This window comes from Adiantum capillus-veneris, chromosome 15, assembly GCF_014529385.1.
Source record: "Adiantum capillus-veneris isolate H3 chromosome 15, ASM1452938v2, whole genome shotgun sequence".
In the NCBI taxonomy this organism is placed as follows: domain Eukaryota; kingdom Viridiplantae; phylum Streptophyta; class Polypodiopsida; order Polypodiales; family Pteridaceae; genus Adiantum; species Adiantum capillus-veneris.
Genome location: NC_140945.1, coordinates 7,371,656 through 7,392,226, shown reverse-complemented (window position 1 = coordinate 7,392,226; position 20,571 = coordinate 7,371,656). Strand labels below are relative to the sequence as shown.

Sequence of the window (20,571 nt, the reverse complement as noted above, 5' to 3'; positions counted from 1 at the left end):
AAATTATCATTGGACCCCTTGAGAGGCCAACCAATAGGCTTTAGGTACACCGTGAGGACAACATGGAGAGGAACTTGCCAAGTGTCCTTGTTGCTTCTTTAGACCAACCTTGCATTGTGTGAGGGTGTGTGTGTTCTCTCTCATGCTCCTACAATGAGGGCTCGCCCCCCCTTGAGTAGGGACCATGTTGACTTTTGGGAACACCTTGAACCCCTTAAGCACCTTAGTAATGCATGGAGCACCTTAGCACCTTAGTCATTAAGCACCTCAAGCACCTTAGTCAACAAGCACGACAAGCACCTCAAGCTTTGGTCGGGTTCCCACCTCAAGCACATCCCTAGTTTGCCTAAAGTCAAAGGACTTCTAACATTAACCTTTGGAGGTCTTTAATGAAGTTAACCCCAAGGTCTTTAAGTTCCATTAGCTAGCCTTGCTCTTCGACATACCATCTCTCATTTTGATCCCTTTAACTTTGACCTTGTGTTGAGATAGATCCATAAGCACATGTTTATATTATAACTCTTGTTTCCGCTTATTCTCCCACATTAAATGATCAGTTCAATATGAGCAAATCATTTGGATTGGTTAGATATTAGATTTTATAACATGTCATGTCATACTAACCTTAGGAATGGTATTGACTATCTAGTAGGAGTGATTCGTGCGCTCAAATTCTCTCAAGTGAGTTATGCAAAGGCTAACCTGTCAACTAATGTGAATGAATTTTGCCAATGGTGACCTATTCATTGCCCACGTCAACCCAAACCTATGGCTCTGAGTGAGTAGTAGTTCACTCAGTAGTGGTGTCAATCTCCTTCAAGAGGTTGAAGCAATAGTAGTACAACTTAAGTGTCCTACATTAAAACCAAATGACATGCAAAACATAGTATATAGGCCTTCAGTTGACAACAATTGTGAGTAGGGGGGTACCCAATCGTATTAAATAGGCTATTGATCAACGATTAATAAGTTTGTTTTACGTGATCATTTACCCGCTAGGCAACAAGGCAGGCCTCGTGATTTGATTGATCACTTGCACTTACCCTACTGAAACTCAACTCACAAATAGGCCTACAAGACATCTTCGCAGACCATCGTAACTCCTCGGTCTCGAAATGGCAATTGATTCTTCGAGCGTTAGCGCAGGGGAATATGTTGAGCGGCACGAGGAGAAAAAGACGGTGAAAAGAAAGCCAACGCCAGGTAGAGGAGGAGTGATGGCACACCAGTTCAGCGAGGAAGAGGCAAGGATAAGAGCCATAGCTGATATAGTAGGGGCGATGGTGGACGGCTGTCGTAGGGGTGAAAACGTGGATTTAAATGCACTCAAGTCAGCTGCGTGCCGCAGATATGGTCTTTCTCGTGCTCCTAAGCTCGTAGAGATGATAGCTGCCCTACCTGAAAATGACAAGACTATGGTTCTCCCAAGGCTCAAAGCAAAGCCCGTGCGTACAGCTTCTGGAATTGCTGTTGTAGCTGTTATGTCGAAGCCCCATCGATGCCCTCACATCGCTACGACTGGCAACATCTGTGTCTACTGTCCTGGTGGTCCTGACTCTGATTTTGAGTACAGTACTCAGTCCTATACTGGATATGAGCCCACAAGCATGCGTGCGATTCGAGCCAGGTAACATGCTTTAGGCCTATGTAAAATTGGTCCTGGAATTGTGGCAATGCCTTTTAATTTGTTGGTTGCACCATTAGTTTTTTGAATGAAGCACCATGGATCAACAAACTTTCCCGATTTCATGGTACCAAGAGGATGGGACACCCACCTACTTGGTTCACACTTTCCACTTCAATGTACAATGCCTTTGCCGCTTAAGTAGCTCAAGATTCAGAATTCATGTGTCTACTCGTCAAAGGAGAGAAAGGTTTCTTGATCTGTTTTTCCTTCCCTTTATGTCACTCGAGTCAACAGGATTGGACTCTTTATATCATGGTTGACAGGTTGTGTATTTTAGGCTTTGGAGCTCTCGCATCACTTGACCAAGCTTGAGGTTATAGACTTGCTAGAGAAGCTTTGGTGTGTGGAAAAGCTCTGAGTATCTTTATTGGATGGCACAAGTCTGACACATTGGTGCATTTGATTGCGAATACTTTGTGCCCTCAGAGCTATGTATATGTCTGAGGATTCTTGGCCTGAGACATAGGGGCTATGCACTGCCGAAGGCATGTGGAATTGTAATTTGAGATGCTCTTCATGGAAGGCTGGCTTTGACTTGTGGTTGCAATCTGACGCAGATTACTCCGTGTTCAACCGGGCCCCAAAGATTGCGTGCTATCACTGAAAAATCTCGTGGATGCCCGCTTGTCCTCAGGGTAGAGGTAGCTGGAGGAATGAGCAAGCCCGTAGGCATATGATCTGACATGTATATTCTGATACAAATTGAGCGTGAAACCAATTGCAACTGAAAACACAAGCAGTGATGAACAGAATATATACAATACAGCTAGAAACTACTCACTTGATAACACCTATCCAAGACACCAAAAGGGCGGAGTTTCCTCTCAAAAGCATTGGTTCTTAAAACAGGCGCCCCTGGGGTATTTGTTTTTGTATGAATGAACAAAACTGTGTTGAAGTGCTTTGCGAGCCCACACATTGAATCTGGCTACAAGTGAGCAAAGCCTCATATTTATAACGCTCTGAATTTTTAAAATCAGATCAAAAAAATTTATAAAAGCAACTCAGTTGATAAAAGCAATTGTCCATGTTGAAACTCTAGAAAAAGCATCTATGTAAGTGGGTATCTTTAGCAGCATCCGTACATGCTGCCATGTAAGCACCCGTTTGTACCTTATGGACTGCCATGTAAGCATTTGGCCGTATAAGCTGCCATGTCATCCATCTGCCAGCCAGCGTGGTTTTGTACACTGCCACGCCATGAGTTTGTGACATCCTTCCCGGCTGTAAAAGGGAGTAAGCTCATGCCTGTGATTGCATGTGTTGCTGCTTGTGTGATTGCGAGGTGGGAAATGTGTGATATGCTTGCTTGTTATGCTTGTTTCGGCTGCTTGCTCTTGTTATTTCCCTTGTGTTCTCATTGGGTGGATGGGGTGGGTTAGTGGTGTGTGTGTGTGATGGGTGGCAGGTTGTAACCTCTCCCTCAGCTAGTTCTGGCTGAAGGTGCATTTTGCAGGTAGAAGGTTCCATAGCCCTCTGATTCCCTTTCGGGGATAGTTTGTCAGATGTAGCGGAAAACATTGCCTGTGAATTTTGGATCACGATCATTGACAATTTCGTCGGGCAAACCATATAATTTGTATAAATGTTTCACAAAGAGCTGAGCTAATTTGTGGCTCTTTACGGAGGAGCGTGTAGGAATAAATTGCGCCATCTTCGTGAGTCGATCATGGACGACCCAAATGGCATTGTGACCACGGTTGGTTCGGGGTAATCCAGCTACAAAGTCCATGGAAATGCTTGTCTATTTACTATTGGGAATTTGCAAAGGATGTAGCAACCCAACATGTTTTTGTTGTTGAGCTTTGTTTGACATTGCGTGTCACGAGGACGTGGCAAATGCTAACCTTAGTTGTTGATTTCTTTCCGATGATTTTTATTTAATTTTTGGGACCCTCTTTTTGTCGTTGCAAATGACCGGACATTGAGTGGCCAGCGCGAAACAGCTAATGGCTGAGAGTTTCACCCGTAGACGGGAAGGCCTTGTCGCCACGAGTGGGTCGGGCCGACCGGCACTGGAATCCAAGCAGTAAAAGGGCGTCTAGGCTCAGGTTAAAGTCATTTAGGCCCCCTCGCTACACTTATAGTTGTGGGTACTAGGAATTAAACCAAAAGGAGCAAACTGGACCCATGACAGTAGGAGAGCAACTTGCAGGTCAACACAAGCTCGAGAAGGTCTCATCCAAGAGGGGGCGCCCAAAAATGAGATTGGAGACTGATTTTTTACAAGTGCTCCTCAATGTGTGTGAGTAGTGGGTGCAGGTGATCACAACTCATGCAGTGCGATGATTTGCTCTCACGCATCTCTTTCTCTGAAACTGGCCGGTGGGGTGGTAGGCTTTGGCTTTCACCCGAAAATCTTTACTTTAGACACACACACAGGGCACTTTGCAAAGGTAACTAGCGACGGGAATTAACACTTAAGCACACACAACTCGGAAGCTAGAATGCTCTGAGTAAACGCGACAGTTTGTAGGCCCCAAAATTGGTGCCCCTTTCGGTATTTCTTTATGCTTTGAGAGGGTAAATTACAAAGTAGAGTCCTGTGAATTGTTTACCTGTATCCAGCTAGGTATCACCTGTTTTGGCCAAATTTTGGCAGCATAACAGCCCCAAAACTTGCGCGAAACCTATTCCCCTGCTGGAACTCACTTCCACGAGCATAAACCCTTTGATTTCTGCCCAAAAACAGTAAATTCAGCTCGCTGTATTTACTGGTTTTTGCCCAATTTTCAGCCCTAAACAGTTCCGAAGTGTCCTCTGTCAGTGGGGCATTGTTCCCAATGGATTTGGCGTCCGTATGGCTGAAAAACAGTCAATATACAACGCATAACCAGCGCTGAAAACGCACCTGTTTGGTGAGGTTTTGACCCTCACCGGTGCTTGCTTTGGGGTAGTAATTAGCTACTCCTATTCCTGCTCAAGGAGGCTCTTGCCTCGGCACAAAAGCATGAAACCACATAGCTGTACATCAGTCAAATGAAGAGCCCTCTTGTGGGGATCACATAACTGCACGTAGGGGAGAGAGAGAGAGCAATGTGTAGTGTGCAGGTCAACACTCCTAGCACCACACTGTACATAGAGTGGAACGGAAGCACTCCATAGCTCTTAACCTGTGAATAGGTTTCACAAATGAGCCCTCCCAGCTACAAAATTCAGTGCCTATTTTTCTGCAAGAGGAATAGTAGTTCCCTAATTTTCCCACTTGTCTTCTCACCATCTATCCCCATTGGGACCGCATCCAACATATTTAAAGGCCCTAGGCCCCAAAAGCAGTTTACAGTAAAAAGCCTTCAAACTCAAAAGCATCTTGTCCAAAAGCAAAGCCAAAAAGCTGCCAGTATAAAATCTGGAATTCCGTATAGTTGTTACGGTAGCTGCCAACGTAAAACGCGGAAATCCGTACAGCATGTTACGTCATCAGCCAACGTGATTCTCAGAAATCTGCCACGTCATCAGCTAGCTTCGCAATTTCTAGTCCTGCTTTATTTTAATTCTTTATGTCACTTGGGGTCCCATCGGACGGGGTCTCCATAAGTTGATAGGACTTCTTCTTGTGTTACTTGTTCTTCTTAGGGTTTAGGCCCCTCGGCCGTCAACTGTAAGTTGGCTCCATTCTTTAGGCTTTGACACATCAGCAATTTGTTACAGTTGCCACCTAAAAATCTCCCGATTGGTTGCCCGATTGACTTTGCGGCAGAGTTTAAAATGCTCCCCTTGTCATTCCAAAGGTAATGACGCGAACACATTTCATGGCTCAAATAGCAGTTCCCTAATTTTTAGGAGATGCTTCCGTTGGGCTCCCACTGGTCTTCTGACCATCTATCCCCATTGGGATCGCATCCAAAAATGCAATGTGGCCCAATTTTTGGGTATTTTCCTTTGGTGGTCCCACCCTGACTTTATGTCTTTATTGAGTTCACTTCCTAGTATCCACCAACTTGCTAAGTGCGACTAGGGGACCTACATGACCTTGAACTGAGCCTAGACACTCTCTTACTATACGAATTCCAGTGCTGACCCACTTCCCGTCTGCGGGTGAAACTATCGTTCACATTGGCCATACAATGTCCGACTATTTGCAACTTCAAAAAGAGGGTCTCAAAAATAAAACAAAAATCATTGGAAAGAAACCATCAACTAAGGTTAGCAGTTGCCATGTCCTCGTGACACTCTCCCCTTTTGCACATATGGTAATGCCCCACTAGTTGGGCTTTTCAAATGACCATGTAAAGTTCTTGGGGTTTTATGCGGGTTTGCCATGGCAAGAGCCTTCTGTACAGGATCCGGATTAGCTAATTGCTAATCCCCTTCAGGTATGCACCGTTCCATCGCGAAGGAATGCAAAAACGGGGAATTTTCTCGCGTGAAAACTCGTCCGATTTATAGGGGAACTGTCCCATTGCATGCGGGAGCTTTTCGGGAAGGATATGAAGGTCGTTTTTAGACCTCAGAACACTTAGTCAACTTTGATACTTTTGACGAAGGGAAGGTATCCCGAACGCTACCGCTTTCATTCAACAGCTTGAAGTTGCCTTTGCAAACGACAATTTCTGAGAAGCGTTGAAGAGGAGGCATGTGACTAAACACCTCAAGGGGAATTGCAAGTACTTGGCGGTATACCAAAGCTCTGCAATGGACTTACAACAAGACTTGGATTCAATTCAAGGTAGAATTTTCCGACAAAATTTTTTCCTCTACGCTTTGAGGAAGACATCCAAAAAGATAGGGATCGGTTTGCCCAATAGGAGCACGAGCGAGTCAAAGCAAGTAGTGGTTCACTCTTGCTAAGGTTGGCACGTGACACATCCAACCCTATGTGTTTGTGGACAAGCTACAACATGACCGGGGTTCAGTTCAGTCAAGTCAGTCTAGAATAGGAAGTGATCTGGCACTTTTGTGAGTCTGTTTGCAGACCGTGCATGTCCAGACACTTAGATTAGATGCATATCCTCTGGTTGCACACATCATGACCATCAGATTCCAGTTAGAACCCATCAGTAGCATTTTTACAGTGCATAGACCTATTTTCCCTATTTTTGACATTTTTCACTTATTATTTTTAAGTGACTTTTGTTGGGAACTAGGTAGGGCAAATTTACTAAGTTTGTATATAAGCAAACCTAGCGCTAGCACTTTTTGACAGAAGAGGCAGCGGGAGCATTGCTCACAGGCAACTTCGCAGCAGAACCCCAAAGACCTCTAGCGTTTTTGCACCACAGCATAAGAGCTAGTGTAACAAACTTGGACACTCCAAGTCAAGAATCAACCGCGACAGCACCAAATAACCACTTCAAAACAATTCACAGATCATAATAGATTTGCACTGGCCCGACGGAGTTCCGTGCCTAGAGATATTGGCCCCAAAGACTGACGCCCCTTTCGGTATTTCTTTTTATATTAATCAATCATCAAAGTACAAGAGAGCGGTTAGGGTTTCACTCTCAGACTCTGCGTCCAGATGCTCTGAGAAGTGAGGCCCTCACGACTAATTTAAAGGTTACAAGGGATGCCCAAAAGCAGAGCCCCAAAAGCTTTTAAAATCAAAAGCATCAGTTCTCTCTCTCTCTTAGAGAGTCTTTTCTCTTTTTTTTATTAAAAAAAAGCAAAAGCAAAATTCGCGTCGCTCATCATTTTCCAAAATTTTTTTTTTTTTGTGGATAATCCGCCTCCGCGATTTTCGGAAATTAGGGTTTTTGGCAGAAATTAGGGTTTGCAGGAATTTAGGGTTTCTGGCAGAAATTAGGGTTTCTGCTGTCCGCCACGTCATCACTTTGTGACATACCCCCCTCTTGAAAGCATTGTAATCGACCGCGATTACGCCTGCAAAACCGACAAAAGCCATAAACCGTCTTAGCAGACACTGATTGTTAGTACCTACGTACTAGGAACACACATCTAGCACATGTACAAAATCGACAGTCACATCATACGACATCACAGGACATCACCAGACATCACAGGACATCACATGACATTCAACATTCATTCGGATCTTAGACCATTATTTATCGGCAATGCAGCTAGCAATCACATCTAGGTCCAATCGGGACCTCATCGATGTCCGATTGACTAACCCCTATTGCAACCATGTCTATTCGAGATCAAGTAGACCAAAATGCTGCAGTCATTTCGTCTATCCGTTCCTGCACTCACAAGAAGTCAAGAACAAATCAGTATCATAATCAGGAATTCCATTTCATAAAGTCATACAGCAGAATACTGTCAGCTCTCAGTATCCCTGAAGCTCAAAGAGACATCAGTGACTTTAGTATCAAAATCGAGGCATTTGTTGACAAGGGAGCGGAGTAACTCCCCTCTTGTGCATCCCACTGCACCAGATCTTCGGCCAAGCTGAGTTCTGGGTTCCGTTTGGAGTAGACTATGCTAAACCAAAACATCGAGGTAAAGTTTCACAATCCGAGGAGTATCTGCTAGGTCCTCCTCCTCCATCCACTTCGCATCAAATGCAGGAAAGTTCTTGAACTTAACCAAGAACCGCCTTCGGACTTTACCTTTCTTCGTATCATTATGTGCCAAAATCTGTTCAGGAACAAGGATCTCCTGGTTTTCTTCCACTTTGGGTTGCTCATCAGGCTCCCCATCATCAGACACATCACCCTTAACAGGGTTCAAGAGACTCACATGCAATGCATTGTGAATCCTCCAAGTATCTGGCAGTTTCAGTCGGAAGGAGACTTCATTTATCTTTTCAGTAATCTGGAAAGGTCCGTAGTATCACATACTAAGCTTTGGAAAAAGCCTCTCCTTTCCCTTGTTCTTTCTTAGGCGTGCCTTCTCAAAAGTAAGAGCAGCCAATCATCCTCCTTCAGTTTCCAGTCGCGACGATGGCGATCTGCTGCCTTTTTCTGTCGTTCTTGAGACTTCTGTAAAGTCTCACGAACCTTGGCAAAAGACGTATCCAAATCTCGCGAATATTCATCCGCTTCAAATATCTAATCTTTCGTGCTCAGGAAGGATGGAACCTTCGCAGCAGTTTCAACAATCTCTCATGGCGTCTTCCCCGTCGAAGAGTGTATCGTGTTATTGTAGGCAAATTCCACCAAAGGTAAGTTCTTTTCCCATTGAGTCTTCTGATGCGAGATACAAGACTTCAATAAATCTAAAATCACTGAATTGGCAATCTCAGATTGCCCGTCAGTTTGCAAGTGGAACGATGACGAGAACTGCAACCGCGTGCCAATGTTCTCCCAAATTGCCTTCCAAAACAAACTCATAAATCTGGGGTCTCTGTCGGAGACAATCGTCTAAGGCGTGCCATGTAATCGGAAAATCATCGTGATCATTCTGTATTCTCGGGAGATCAAAAAATGAAATCCATTTCAATATTTTCCCAGGGGCGGGTGGGTATGGGTAAAGGCTGTAACAATCCCTGTGCCTTATGCCTGTCAAACTTGACCTTCTGGCGTACCAAGCAACTGCGCACAAACTTTTCCACATCCTTCTTCAGTCTCCGCCAAAAGAAATCTCTCTCTACCCCTTTCATGGTGGTAGCAATGCCGCGGTAACCCGTAAAAGGTGGACAGTGGCAATCAATCATAACCTTTTCCCTCAACGGCTGTGTAAAGCACAACAGTCTTTTTCATCAAGTAGCCTTCCCGAAGGGAGTATCCAGCTACTGTCTCCCCATCCCGTATCCGTGTGAAAATATCTGCAAAACCTGTATCTGTGGCACACTGATCGACCATATCCTCGAAGCTCCTATGATGTATCGCGGAAATAGCCAGAACCAACCGTTTTGCGAGACAAAGCATCTACCACCACATTCTTCTGTCCCTTCACATGGACAATCTGGAAGTGGAACTGTGACAAGATGTTCACCCACCGCATTTGCTTTTCCGAAAGCTGCTTCTGTGACAAGAAGTAGCGCAAACTCTGATGGTCTGTAAAGACAGTAAAATCCGCTCCGAGTAGGTAATGCCGCCATTGAGTAAGAGCGTGGATAACTGCCAAAAGCTCTTTCCCATAGATCTGTGCTGTCATCTCCGGCCTAGAGAACAAACGGCTCTCGTAAGCTATGACATGGCCTTCTTGCATCAAGACCGCACCCAGACTACGACCACAAGCATCACAATATACTTTAAATGTCTTCTGCAAGTCCGGCAAAGTCAAATCTGGTCCTGTAGTCAATTTCTCTTTCAATGTCCGAAAGGCAGTCACCTTTGTGGGTCCCCACGAAAAAGGTACTCCTTTCTGTGTCAAGGTATGCAAAGGGGAAGCAACCTCTGCAAACTTACGTATGAACCGCCTGTAGTACGGACACAGTCCCAAGAAGCTTCTAGCTTCATGGACATTCCTCAAATCGGGCCAATCACGGATAGTCTCTATCTTGGCCGGGTTCATTCGCACTCCTGCTGCTGACACAATGTGTCCCAAAAAGTGTACCTCTGGTAGGAAAAATTCACTTTTCTTTGCATTAATCACTAACTTGTGATCTCGTAATGCCTGAAAGACCTGAAGCAGATGATCTCTGTGTTCTGCCTCATTCTTGGAGAAAACAATGATGTCGTCAAAGAAAGTGCCAACAAATAGTCTGTACTCTCGAAAAATCCTATCCATCATCCGGTTAAATGTCGCAGGAGCATTGGTTAAGCCAAAAGGCATCACCAAAAACTCAAATAACCCAAAAGTCGTCCGAAAAGCTGTCTTGTAGACATCTCCTGGCGCTATTCTGATATGATGATATCCACTCTTCAAGTCAATCCTGCTAAAGCACGAGGATCCCTGTAACCTGTCGAGTATATCATCGATCCTAGGAATTGGAAATCTGTTCTTGATGGTGATTTCGTTGAGAGTGCTATAATCGATGCACATTCTCCAAGATCCGTCTTTCTTCAAAACCAACAACACTGGAAAGCAATACGGTGAAGTACTAGGCTGGACAAGACCCTTTTCCAAGAGGTCTTTCACTGGGTTCATAATCTTTTCATTCTGTACTCGGCTCACACGAGAAGGTGGCCGATTCGGTGGCGTGCTTCCAGATATCAGATCAATGGTATGATCTTCAGGCCCTCTCAAAAGCAATCGGCATGAGTGTGGAGAAAAAAAATCTTGGCGTTGTTTTCTTCAAGTCAAAACATATTCAACCTTTATCCATCGTTCAGTTCTCCCAAAAGAACGAGTAAGAAAACTGAAGTTCATCAAGTACAATCTCTAAGCCCTTCATTTATCAAAGTCGCTTTCTCGGCCCGGTAGTCAACCACGGCGTAGTTCTTGTGGTACTAAGGGATCTCGAGTAGAACGTCACTCACGTGCCCTGAACACCCCTGTCATTGCAAACGAAGTTTGCCAATGCTCGGTGTAATGGCAACATCCCATCTGGGTGCCAGTCGAACTACCTCCGCCTGTGGCGTCAGTCTGTCGGGCGTAGTTCCAAATCGAGCCGCCAATTCCAAGTGAAAAGAAGTTGGCCTTGGCTCCTTCAAAAGAGCTTCCTGATCCTTCACTTTGCCCCAAAAGCGGCAAAGTTTGTACTTTCATTCATTTGATTCGGTGCAAGTCCCCCGCCATGTGGTACCAGTGCAGCTTTTCTATCTGCCTTTTCTGCCACATTCCTCAGCTGCTCTCAAACTCTCAGACTTGTCGTCGTCTTTATCATTCTGTTCTTTCTGTGCCTTATTAGGGCACTTTGCGGAGATATGTCCAGTTTCCCCGCATCCAAAGCACTTCCCCTCCTTGATGTAGCGAGTCCGCTCCTGAGGAGTAAGTCGGGGTCGTGCATCCTTTTTCTCTGGGTTGCTCTTTCTTTTTCTACTTTCATTCCTAGAAGTCTGTTCGGCTCGTTGTGTCATGGCCTCATCTGTGGGGTAGGTCAGACTGCCAGAGTGAATGGCAAAGCCCCGCTTCGCATGACTCATCAACTCCTGAACAGAAGCTGACTTCTGTTCCAAGCAGTGATTTCGGATCTCTGTAGGTAAACCCAAGGTAAACCGCTCAATCTGTTCTCTGAACGAGATCTTCTTGAATGAAGAGGCGGGTAGAAAAGAGCTCCAGAATCTTTCACAATAAGAATTCACTGTATCGCTCTTGGTCATCCGGAGATGGTTCCAAGCAGCTCGTATATCTCGCTCAAACTCTTGAGTCAACCAAGAAGAAATAAAAAGCCTCTTGAATTTCAGCCATGTAACTTGCACAGTTTTGCTTAATAGAAGCGTGGACCACCAAGTACGAGCATTCCCCTTAAAGTAAGAGGCAGCTCTCCGAATCTTGGAGTGCTCTGAATAGCGTCCTCCCGCGAAAGTGATGTCAAACTGCTGAAAAAAGACACAGCCTTCGAAGCATCGGAGTATCCTGAAAAAGTATCAAACTTGATCGAGTGGCCACCTTCCTTAAACTCTCGGACTTTCTTGCTTTTATCTTCGAGAAAGTCATACTGGTTGGCTTTGTAAAAATTCTTCTTGTTCGCATAAAACTTTCCGTCATCGGAATCTGAGCTGTCTGTAGACGAGTCCTCAGCAGAACTGTCAGTCTCTGGGCGAGATGTAGCCTTCTTTGCCTTTTTCTTGCCCGTTCCGAAGCTTTGTGTCTTGCTTCGCTTTTTTGCTTTTTTCTGTCTTCTTCGCTCTAATGCGAGGAGCTAGAAGAACTGTCAGAAGAAGAAGAAGAAGAACTGGGTACTCCTTCAAATCGAACACGCTTCTTCCGTTTCTTTGCCTTGTCAAATGTCAACCGACGACCCAAATATCCCGGGAAGTCAGTGCCTTTCTTCTGCTTTTTGCCGTGCTTTTTGGCTTTCTTTTGCACGTCAAAAAGCTGAGCGATCCGTGCATCAACCACGTTCTCCAGTTCCTTCTCCGTATATTTCTTGGAGGCAGAAGGTTTCTTGAGAGCGGGTTTCGGGAGTGGTGTTGTGGTTCTCTGCCACTCCATCTGTACCTCTTTCAAAGAGGTCTAGTTCATATATTTTGCCATTTTCGGGTCCTTGGCAAAATTGAGCATCATCTTTGTTGCATCGCTGATCAACTGGGGACGCTCTATCTCTCGCTGCTCCGCCTAAGTAGGCCAAGGCGGGCCATACTCTCTGCCTGAATCTTCGTTGTGATCCCAGCCTGCATCTCCAGATGCAGAGGGAGTCGACTGATCATTGCCTGAAGCCATAGGTGCCGCGGAAAAAAATTTCGGGGATCGGATTTCCCGTAGAAGAGAAATCGGCCGTGCTCTGATACCACTATAACAAACTTGGACACTCCAAGTCAAGAATCAACTGCGACAGCACCAAATAACCACTTCAAAACAATTCACAGATCACAATAGATTTGCACTGGCCCGGCGGAGTTCCGTGCCTAGAGATATTGGCCCCAAAGACTGGCGCCCCTTTCGGTATTTCTTTTTATATTAATCAATCATCAAAGTACAAGAGAGCGGTTAGGGTTTCACTCTCAGACTCTGCGTCCAGATGCTCTGAGAAGTGAGGCCCTCACCACTAATTTAAAGGTTACAAGGGATGCCCAAAAGCAGGGCCCCAAAAGCTTTTAAAATCAAAAGCATCAGTTCTCTCTCTCTCTTAGAGAGTCTTTTCTCTTTTTTTTATTAAAAAAAAGCAAAAGCAAAATTCGCGTCGCTCATCATTTTCCAAAATTTTTTTTAAAAAAAATAAAAATAAAAAATCTGCCTCCGCGATTTCCGGAAATTAGGGTTTCTGGCAGAAATTAGGGTTTTTGCTGTCCGCCACGTCATCACTTTGTGACAGCTAGCGTTTTTTGGACAAAGAACTCATATTAGCCAACGTTTTTGCTTCTGCATCAGCCTCGTGACAGAACCATAGCAGATTTTCCCGCAAGATTATTTTCAGCCCTAGCATTTTTTCATCAGCCTGGCAGTCCAACATTTTTGCAGATCTTCGCGACAAGACCACAGTTAACATCAGCGTTTTCAGTTTTCAGCAGTCAGTACCCGCAGCAGAACCCCCAAACCTCGCAGATCTCACCTTTCCGCAGCAGATCCTCGCCGCACGGTCAGATTCCGGGAAGTTTACAGATTCAGCCCGGAAAACGCAGATTTCAGCATCTGCGTTTTCAGCGCGTCGTCGTCGTACCATCGTCATCGACATGAGTCAGAATTCAACAGATAGAAGATTTGCAGATTTCAGCCCTTAGAGTTTCCAGATCTCAGCCCGTCTCATCGTCGTCGACATCGTCGGCAAGTCCAAGCATTGTAGAGATTTGTGCAATCATAAGTAGACCGCTCTCGCCATAGAGAGTGGGGCCTTGGAGGAGGGTTTGTGTCACTAGCCAGTGGCAATTCCATTTTTGTTTATTTTCTCTTTCTTTGGGGAATTTTGTTTGTTTTACCTTTTGGAAACACCCCTCTGGAAATCTAACTGCCCTGCATTGCATAGCCAGTGTGGGGTGTGGAACTGTTCAGAGAGAGTCCAGGCATGAGGGCTAAAGAGCACTAAGGTTGGACAAGGACTATGGTTAGCCAAAGTGGGGTCATTGGCCAGCCAAAGCGGAATCCTTTGCTACATAGGCTACATTTCAGTTCTGGGTGTGGCTGAAGTGTACAAAGAGGGTCAGATGACCTAGAAGAATGTAATGGCAGAAACTCTTAAATTTTAGGGACTACTATTTTTGGACGGCAAAATGTCTTCGCGTCATTACGTGCAGTTTGACATGGGGATCATTTTGTTACTCTGTGGCCAAGTCAACAGAGGCTGCAGGTGAGATATTTTTAGACCCGAGGGTCTAAAGCGGGAAAATGCACAAATGAGTGACACTTGGCACTCTGAGGCCATTTTACTACTTAAAGAGAAGGCAAAAACGTGATTTTCAGCTGTGAGCTCGTTTTTGAGGGCTGTCACAGGTGGGAGAGCTTCAATGGAGTGCTGGCTTACCCTCTATGTACAGTGAGGTGAAGGATGTCATGACTTGCACACCTCTCACTGATCTCTCTCTCTCCCCTATTCTTTATGGTTATGCCCCTCTAGTGGGCTTTTCATTTGACCAATGTACAGTTGTGTGGGTTCATGCGCGATTGCCGAGGCAAGAGCCTCTTGCACAGGTACACTGGATTAGCTAGCGGCTAATCCCCCGCAGGTACATGTGAATTCGGAGAGGTTTCACGTCCAAAATCTTGTCTGATTCAAGGGGCAAGTAGCCCTACAGGTGCGGGAGCTCGAGGTCTTGCTACAGATGCGACCGGCATGCGAAATGGAGCCCAAAACAGGGAATTACAGCCTGCTGTGTATTTTTGCAGGTTTAGGGTTTCGGCCCTAAACGGACCCTAATACCCCCAGGAGGTTCGGGGACGCAAGGGGACCGCTGTACAGGTGATCTGGTGCATTTTCGGGGCTGAAAACAGAGAATTCAGCGTGCTGCAGATTCTCGCTAGGTTTTGTGAAGTGTTCGAATGCGTCGGGAAAGTCATCCAATGCGTGGGAATGTTGACCGTGAAGGGTGCTAGTATAGTTATGCTGTCGAAATCGGGCCAGAACAGTTGAAATTCAGCCAAGGTTGTGCGGGGCAGCTTGTAGGGAACCACAACATTTATTCCCTTTTTTAAAGAATAAAGAAATACCGAAAGGGGCGCCTATTTAAGGGCCAATCTGGTGTCTGACTCGCATACAGATGCATTCTAACATCTGTATCCCATTCCCCTCTCTTGTGTCATTATAGCACAGGTAGAATAGACGACTAATAATGGGTGAAAGCTAAATCAAGGTTTGAAGTAAAGTCTACCGCCCTTTTTGAGTTAACAGGCCGGTTACATGGTTCCAGCGAGACGGGATTAAATCACTTTTTCCTCAAAAAGTGAGCCTTGGTCAGTTTGGGTTAAAGACAGAGAGAGTTTGGGATGACCACCGCAGAGAGTTTGAAAGTAGATCGAGTGGATTTACAGGTGAGAAAGGCTACGAGAGTCTTTCTTTGGATACAGGTGAGAAAGGCTAGGAGTCTTTCTTTGGATTTACAGGTGAGAAAGGCTACGAGAGTCTTTCTTTGGATACAGGTGAGAAAGTCTACGAGTATTTCTTTGGATATAGGATGGATGGCAACAAGGAAGAGGGTTTCTCTTCAGAGGATAGACAGCCTATTCCAACTGCACATGAAATTGGCGAGAGTTAAGGCCAAGCAGAAAAAGCTTTGCAGGATGTTACTGCTGTGACCATGTCCAAGCAATTGATGGAGAATCCAAGATTTATGGAATTCATACAATCTTCATCAATAGCACATCAAGTTCAAGGCAGTTTTGGCATGTCAGGAACAGTGTTTAGGGGTATGCAAGGCATGGTGCCCAACCCCATGTATGCAAAGTGGGATGCACAAGAGGGGAGTTACTCCGCTCCCTTGTCAACAGATGCCTCGATTTTGATACTAAAGTCACTGATGTCTCTTTGAGCTTCAGGGATACTGAGAGCTGACAGTATTCTGCTGGATGACTTTATGAAATGGAATTCCTGATTATGATACTGATTTGTTCTTGACTTCTTGTGAGTGCAGGAACGGATAGACGAAATGACTGCAGCATTTTGGTCTACTTGATCTCGAATAGACATGGTTGCAATAGGGGCTAGTCAATCGGACATCGATGAGGTCCCGATTGGACCTAGATGTGATTGCTAGCTGCATTGCCGATAAATCATGGTCTAAGATCCGAATGAATGTTGAATGTCATGTGATGTCCTGTGATGTCTGGTGATGTCCTGTGATGTCGTGTGATGAGACTGTCGATTTTGTACATGTGCTAGATGTGTGTTCCTAGTACATAGGTACTAACAGTTAGTGTCTGCTAAGACGGTTTATGGCTTTTGTCGGTTTTGCAGGCGTAATCACGGTCAATTACAATGCTTTCAAGAGGGGGGTATGTCACAAAGTGATGATGTGGCGGACAACAAAAACCCTAATTTCTGCCAAAAACCCTAATTTCCGGAAATCGCGGAGGTTGAAATTTTTTTATTAAATTTTTTTTTTTTTTTTTTGGAAAATGATGAGCGACGCAAAGTTCGCTTTTTCTCTACTTAAATGAGAAAGAGAGAGAGAATGATTTTGCTTTCATGTTTTGACTCTCTGTGAGAGAGAGAGAGAGCAATTGCTTTTGATTTGAAGCTTTTGGGGCTCTGCTTTTGGGCATCCCTTGTAACCTTTAAATTAGTGGTGAGGGCCTCACTTCTCAGGGCATCTGGACGCAAAGTCTGAGAGAGAAACCCTAACCGCTCTCTTGTACTTTGATGATTGATTAATATAAAAAGAAATACCGAAAGGGGCGCCAGTCTTTGGGGCCAATATCTCTAGGCACGGAACTCCGCCGGGCCAGTGCAAATCTATTGTGATCTGTGAATTGTTTTGAAGTGGTTATTTGGTGCTGTCGCAGTTGATTCTTCACTTGGAGTGTCCAAGTCTGTTACAAAAATACACAAATGAGTGACACTTGGCACTCTGAGGCCAGTTTACTACTTAAAGAGAAGGCAAAAACGTGATTTTCAGCTGTGAGCTCGTTTTTGAGGACTGTCACAGGTGGGAGAGCTTCAATGGAGTGTTGGCTTACCCTCTATGTACAGTGAGGTGCAGGATGTCATGACCTGCACACCTCTCATTGCTCTCTCTCTCCCCTATTCTTTATGGTTATGCCCCTCTAGTGGGGATTTCATTTGACCAATGTACAGTTGTGTGGGTTCATGCGCGATTGCCGAGGCAAGAGCCTCTTGCACAAGTACTGGATTAGCTAGCAGCTAATCCCCCGCAGGTACAGGTGATTCGGAGAGGTTTCACGTGCGAAATCTCGTCCCATTCAAAGGGCAAGTAGCCCTACAGGTGCGGGAGCTCGAGGACTTGCTACGGATGCGACCGGCACGCGAAACGGAGCCCGAAACAGTGAATTACAGCCTGCTGTGTTTTTTTGCAGGTTTAGGGTTTTGGCCCTAAACGGACCCTAATACCCCCAGGAGGTTCGGGGATGCAAGGGGACCGCTGTACAGGTGATCTGACGCATTTTCGGGGCAGAAAACAGAGAATTCAGCGTGCTGCAGATTCTCGCCAGGTTTTGCAAAGTGTCCGTATGCGTCGGGAAAGTCATCCAATGTGTGGGAATACTGACTGTGAAGGGTCCTAGTAGAGTTATGCTGCCGAAATCAGGCAAGAACAGTTGAAATTCAGCCAAGATTGTGCGGAGCAGCTTGTAGGGAACCACAACGTTTATTCCCTCTTATAAAGAATAAAGAAATACCGAAAGGGGTGCCTATTTAGGGGACAATCCGGTGTCTGACTCGCATACATATGCATTCTAGCATCTGTATCCCATTCCCCTCTCTTGTGTCATTATAGCACAGGTAGAATAGACGACTAATAATGGGTGAAAGCTAAATCAAGGTTTGAAGTAAAGTCTACCGCCCTTTTTGTGTTAACAAGCCGGTTACATGGTTCCATCGAGACGGGATTAAATCACGTTTTCCTCAAAAAGTGAGCCTTGGTCAGTTTGGGTTAAAGACAGAGAGAGTTTGGGATGACCATCGCAGAGAGTTTGAAAGTAGATCGAGTGGATTTACAGGTGAGAAAGGCTACGAGAGTCTTTCTTTGGATACAGGTGAGAAAGGCTAGGAGTCTTTCTTTGGATTTACAGGTGAGAAAGGCTACGAGAGTCTTTCTTTGGATACAGGTGAGAAAGTCTACGAGTCTTTCTCTGGATATAGGAGGGATGGCAACAAGGAAGAGGGTTTCTCTTCAGAGGATAGACAGCCTATTCCAACTGCACATGAAATTGGCGAGAGTTAAGGCCAAGCAGAAAAAGCTTTGCAGGATGTTACTGCTGTGACCATGTCCAAGCAATTGATGGAGAATCCAAGATTTATGGAATTCATACAATCTTCATCAATAGCACATCAAGCTCAAGGCAGTTTTGGCATGCCAAGAACAATGTTTAGGGGTATGCAAGGCATGGTGCCCAACCCCATGTATGCAAACATTGGTTTGCACCCAGATTTCAGGGCACACAAGGTCAGTTCGGGGTGTCACAAGGTAACTTGGGTATGGCTGGTTTTTCATCCAATCAGTGAATATGACACCTGGACATCAACATGTTATTGGCCAGGGAGTACATATGGCTCCCACAGGTGTACCCATTATGCAAACTGTCTCTTTTGACAATTTGGAGTCAATGAATAAGCTAAAGCCATACAAAGAAGATGATCAGTGAGTCCATTGACACATTCAATGGCTTTGATGAGAGGACAAAGGTTTTCTCTTTCCTCGAACAGTTTGACAAAGCATTTGTTGGAAGGAGCATTTAAAGTCAGAAAAGGTGCCACTTTTTTGAAAAAAAAATGCAAGTCAGTGATGGAATACACTGTTGTTACAAGGACAGACTCCTTTCCACTTGGAATGATTTCATACAGGTACAGAATTAGCTAAAGGGTAGTTCAAAACATGTACAGGATGATTTAACAAGATTTGTTGCGAGAAATCTCGTGTAAATCAAAGGGCAAGTAGTCCTACTGATGCAGAAGATCAAAGGCTACGAATTGGTGCGATTGGCACGCAAAACAGAGCCCGAAAGAAGAAAACACAGCTTGCTGTATTTTTCTGCAGATTTAGGGTTTTGACCCTATTTGATGCCTTTTTGTCCCAAGAGCTTCGAGGAAGCTAGAGGACAGTAATACAAGTGATCTGGAGCATGTTAGGACCTAAAAATAGAGAATTCATCGCGCTGAATTTCCAGGACAGGTTTGCAAAAGTGCTCTATTATGCGTGGATAATCACTTGGATATGTGGATTTTTGGTTGTGAAGATTTCTACTACAGTTATGTTGCCAAAATTGGGTCAAAAAGAGAATTCTCAGCCTAATAAAAGTGACAGCATAAGGGTAGATCACAGGTTAATCTCCAAAGATCAAGAGGAAGAGCAGAGAAAGATTGTTTTCGATGCTTAGTATGCAAATCAGTGATATTGCATAAAGGCTGAAATTGCCTGAGAGTTGGAAGATTCACAATACGTTTCACGTGAGTCTTCTCATACTCTATGTGGGTGATGTGCCAGAAGATATGCCAGCTGAAAATCAGCCGGAAGTCGAGGAACTTGACGAGATCTTGGTCTCGGAACAGATTTTGGCACATAAAGAAAGAAAAGAGAAAGGCAAGGTTGCAAGGTGCTGTTTGGTAAAGTTCAAAAGCTATTCACCTCTGGATGTCAAGTGGATGGAAAAAAGTGAACTTGCAGAGTCACTAAAAGTATGGGAACTTAAAACCTTGGTTTACAACCTACCTTGACCCCTTGAGATTCAGAGCTACATGGATTGTCAGTGTGACAATGGCTTTTGAAAGAAATGATGTACATGTTACTTACAGTGAGCTCAAATGAAGTGCATGTTACATGAATGTTAGAGCTTTACAGATTGTCAGTTTGGTAATTGCTCTTATGGAATGTCCAAAAGTCTGTTTAGTGCTATAGAAGTGAGTATTTCTTGTCAGTTTGTCAAGGGTACAACAATTATTTCTATTAAAGAGTACATGTGTAACTGCATTCTTAAACTGTCGTTTTGGGTATGCTCGAAAGGTTACTGGATCCAACGTGTACTAAAAGACAGTGACAAAATGTGACGCTTCCATTTTGTCATTGGAATGTTATGGACTCAAAGCAATGGCAGAGTGTGACGCTTTCACTATGTCATTGGGACAGGGTTCACACGCAGGCAATACATGTGTCTACGAGGTGTTGAATACACCAGGGTTGACAATGAGCATGTATGTGTCGTACATGTGTCGACAGGTGTTGAATACACCCGAGTGTTGACTGTAAGCATGTACGACATAGGTGGAAACGAGGATGTTTGAGATTTCAAGAGGGGGGGTATGTCACCAGCTAGTGGCAATTCCATTTTTGTTTATTTTCTCTTTCTTTGGGGAATTTTGTTTGTTTTACCTTTTGGAAACACCCCTC

At 44.7% G+C, this 20,571-nt stretch overlaps 1 protein-coding gene across 2 annotated transcripts in view; it reads left to right on the top strand.

The window, feature by feature from the left end:
• The first annotated feature begins 1,044 nt into the window (after positions 1-1,044).
• Positions 1,045-20,571, top strand: part of ELO3 (radical SAM domain-containing protein / GCN5-related N-acetyltransferase (GNAT) family protein) — a 50,618-nt gene continuing 31,091 nt past the window's right edge. Inside the window, exon 1 of one of the 2 annotated variants that reach the window (XR_015190366.1) lies at positions 1,045-1,627. Coding sequence is in view for 1 of the 2 variants with exons in the window: in XM_086530006.1 (XP_086386132.1) it covers positions 1,116-1,627 (512 nt within the window). In the remaining variant the exon portion in view is untranslated. The remainder of the gene's footprint in view (positions 1,628-20,571) is intronic. The other variant, XM_086530006.1, reaches the window with a different exon arrangement.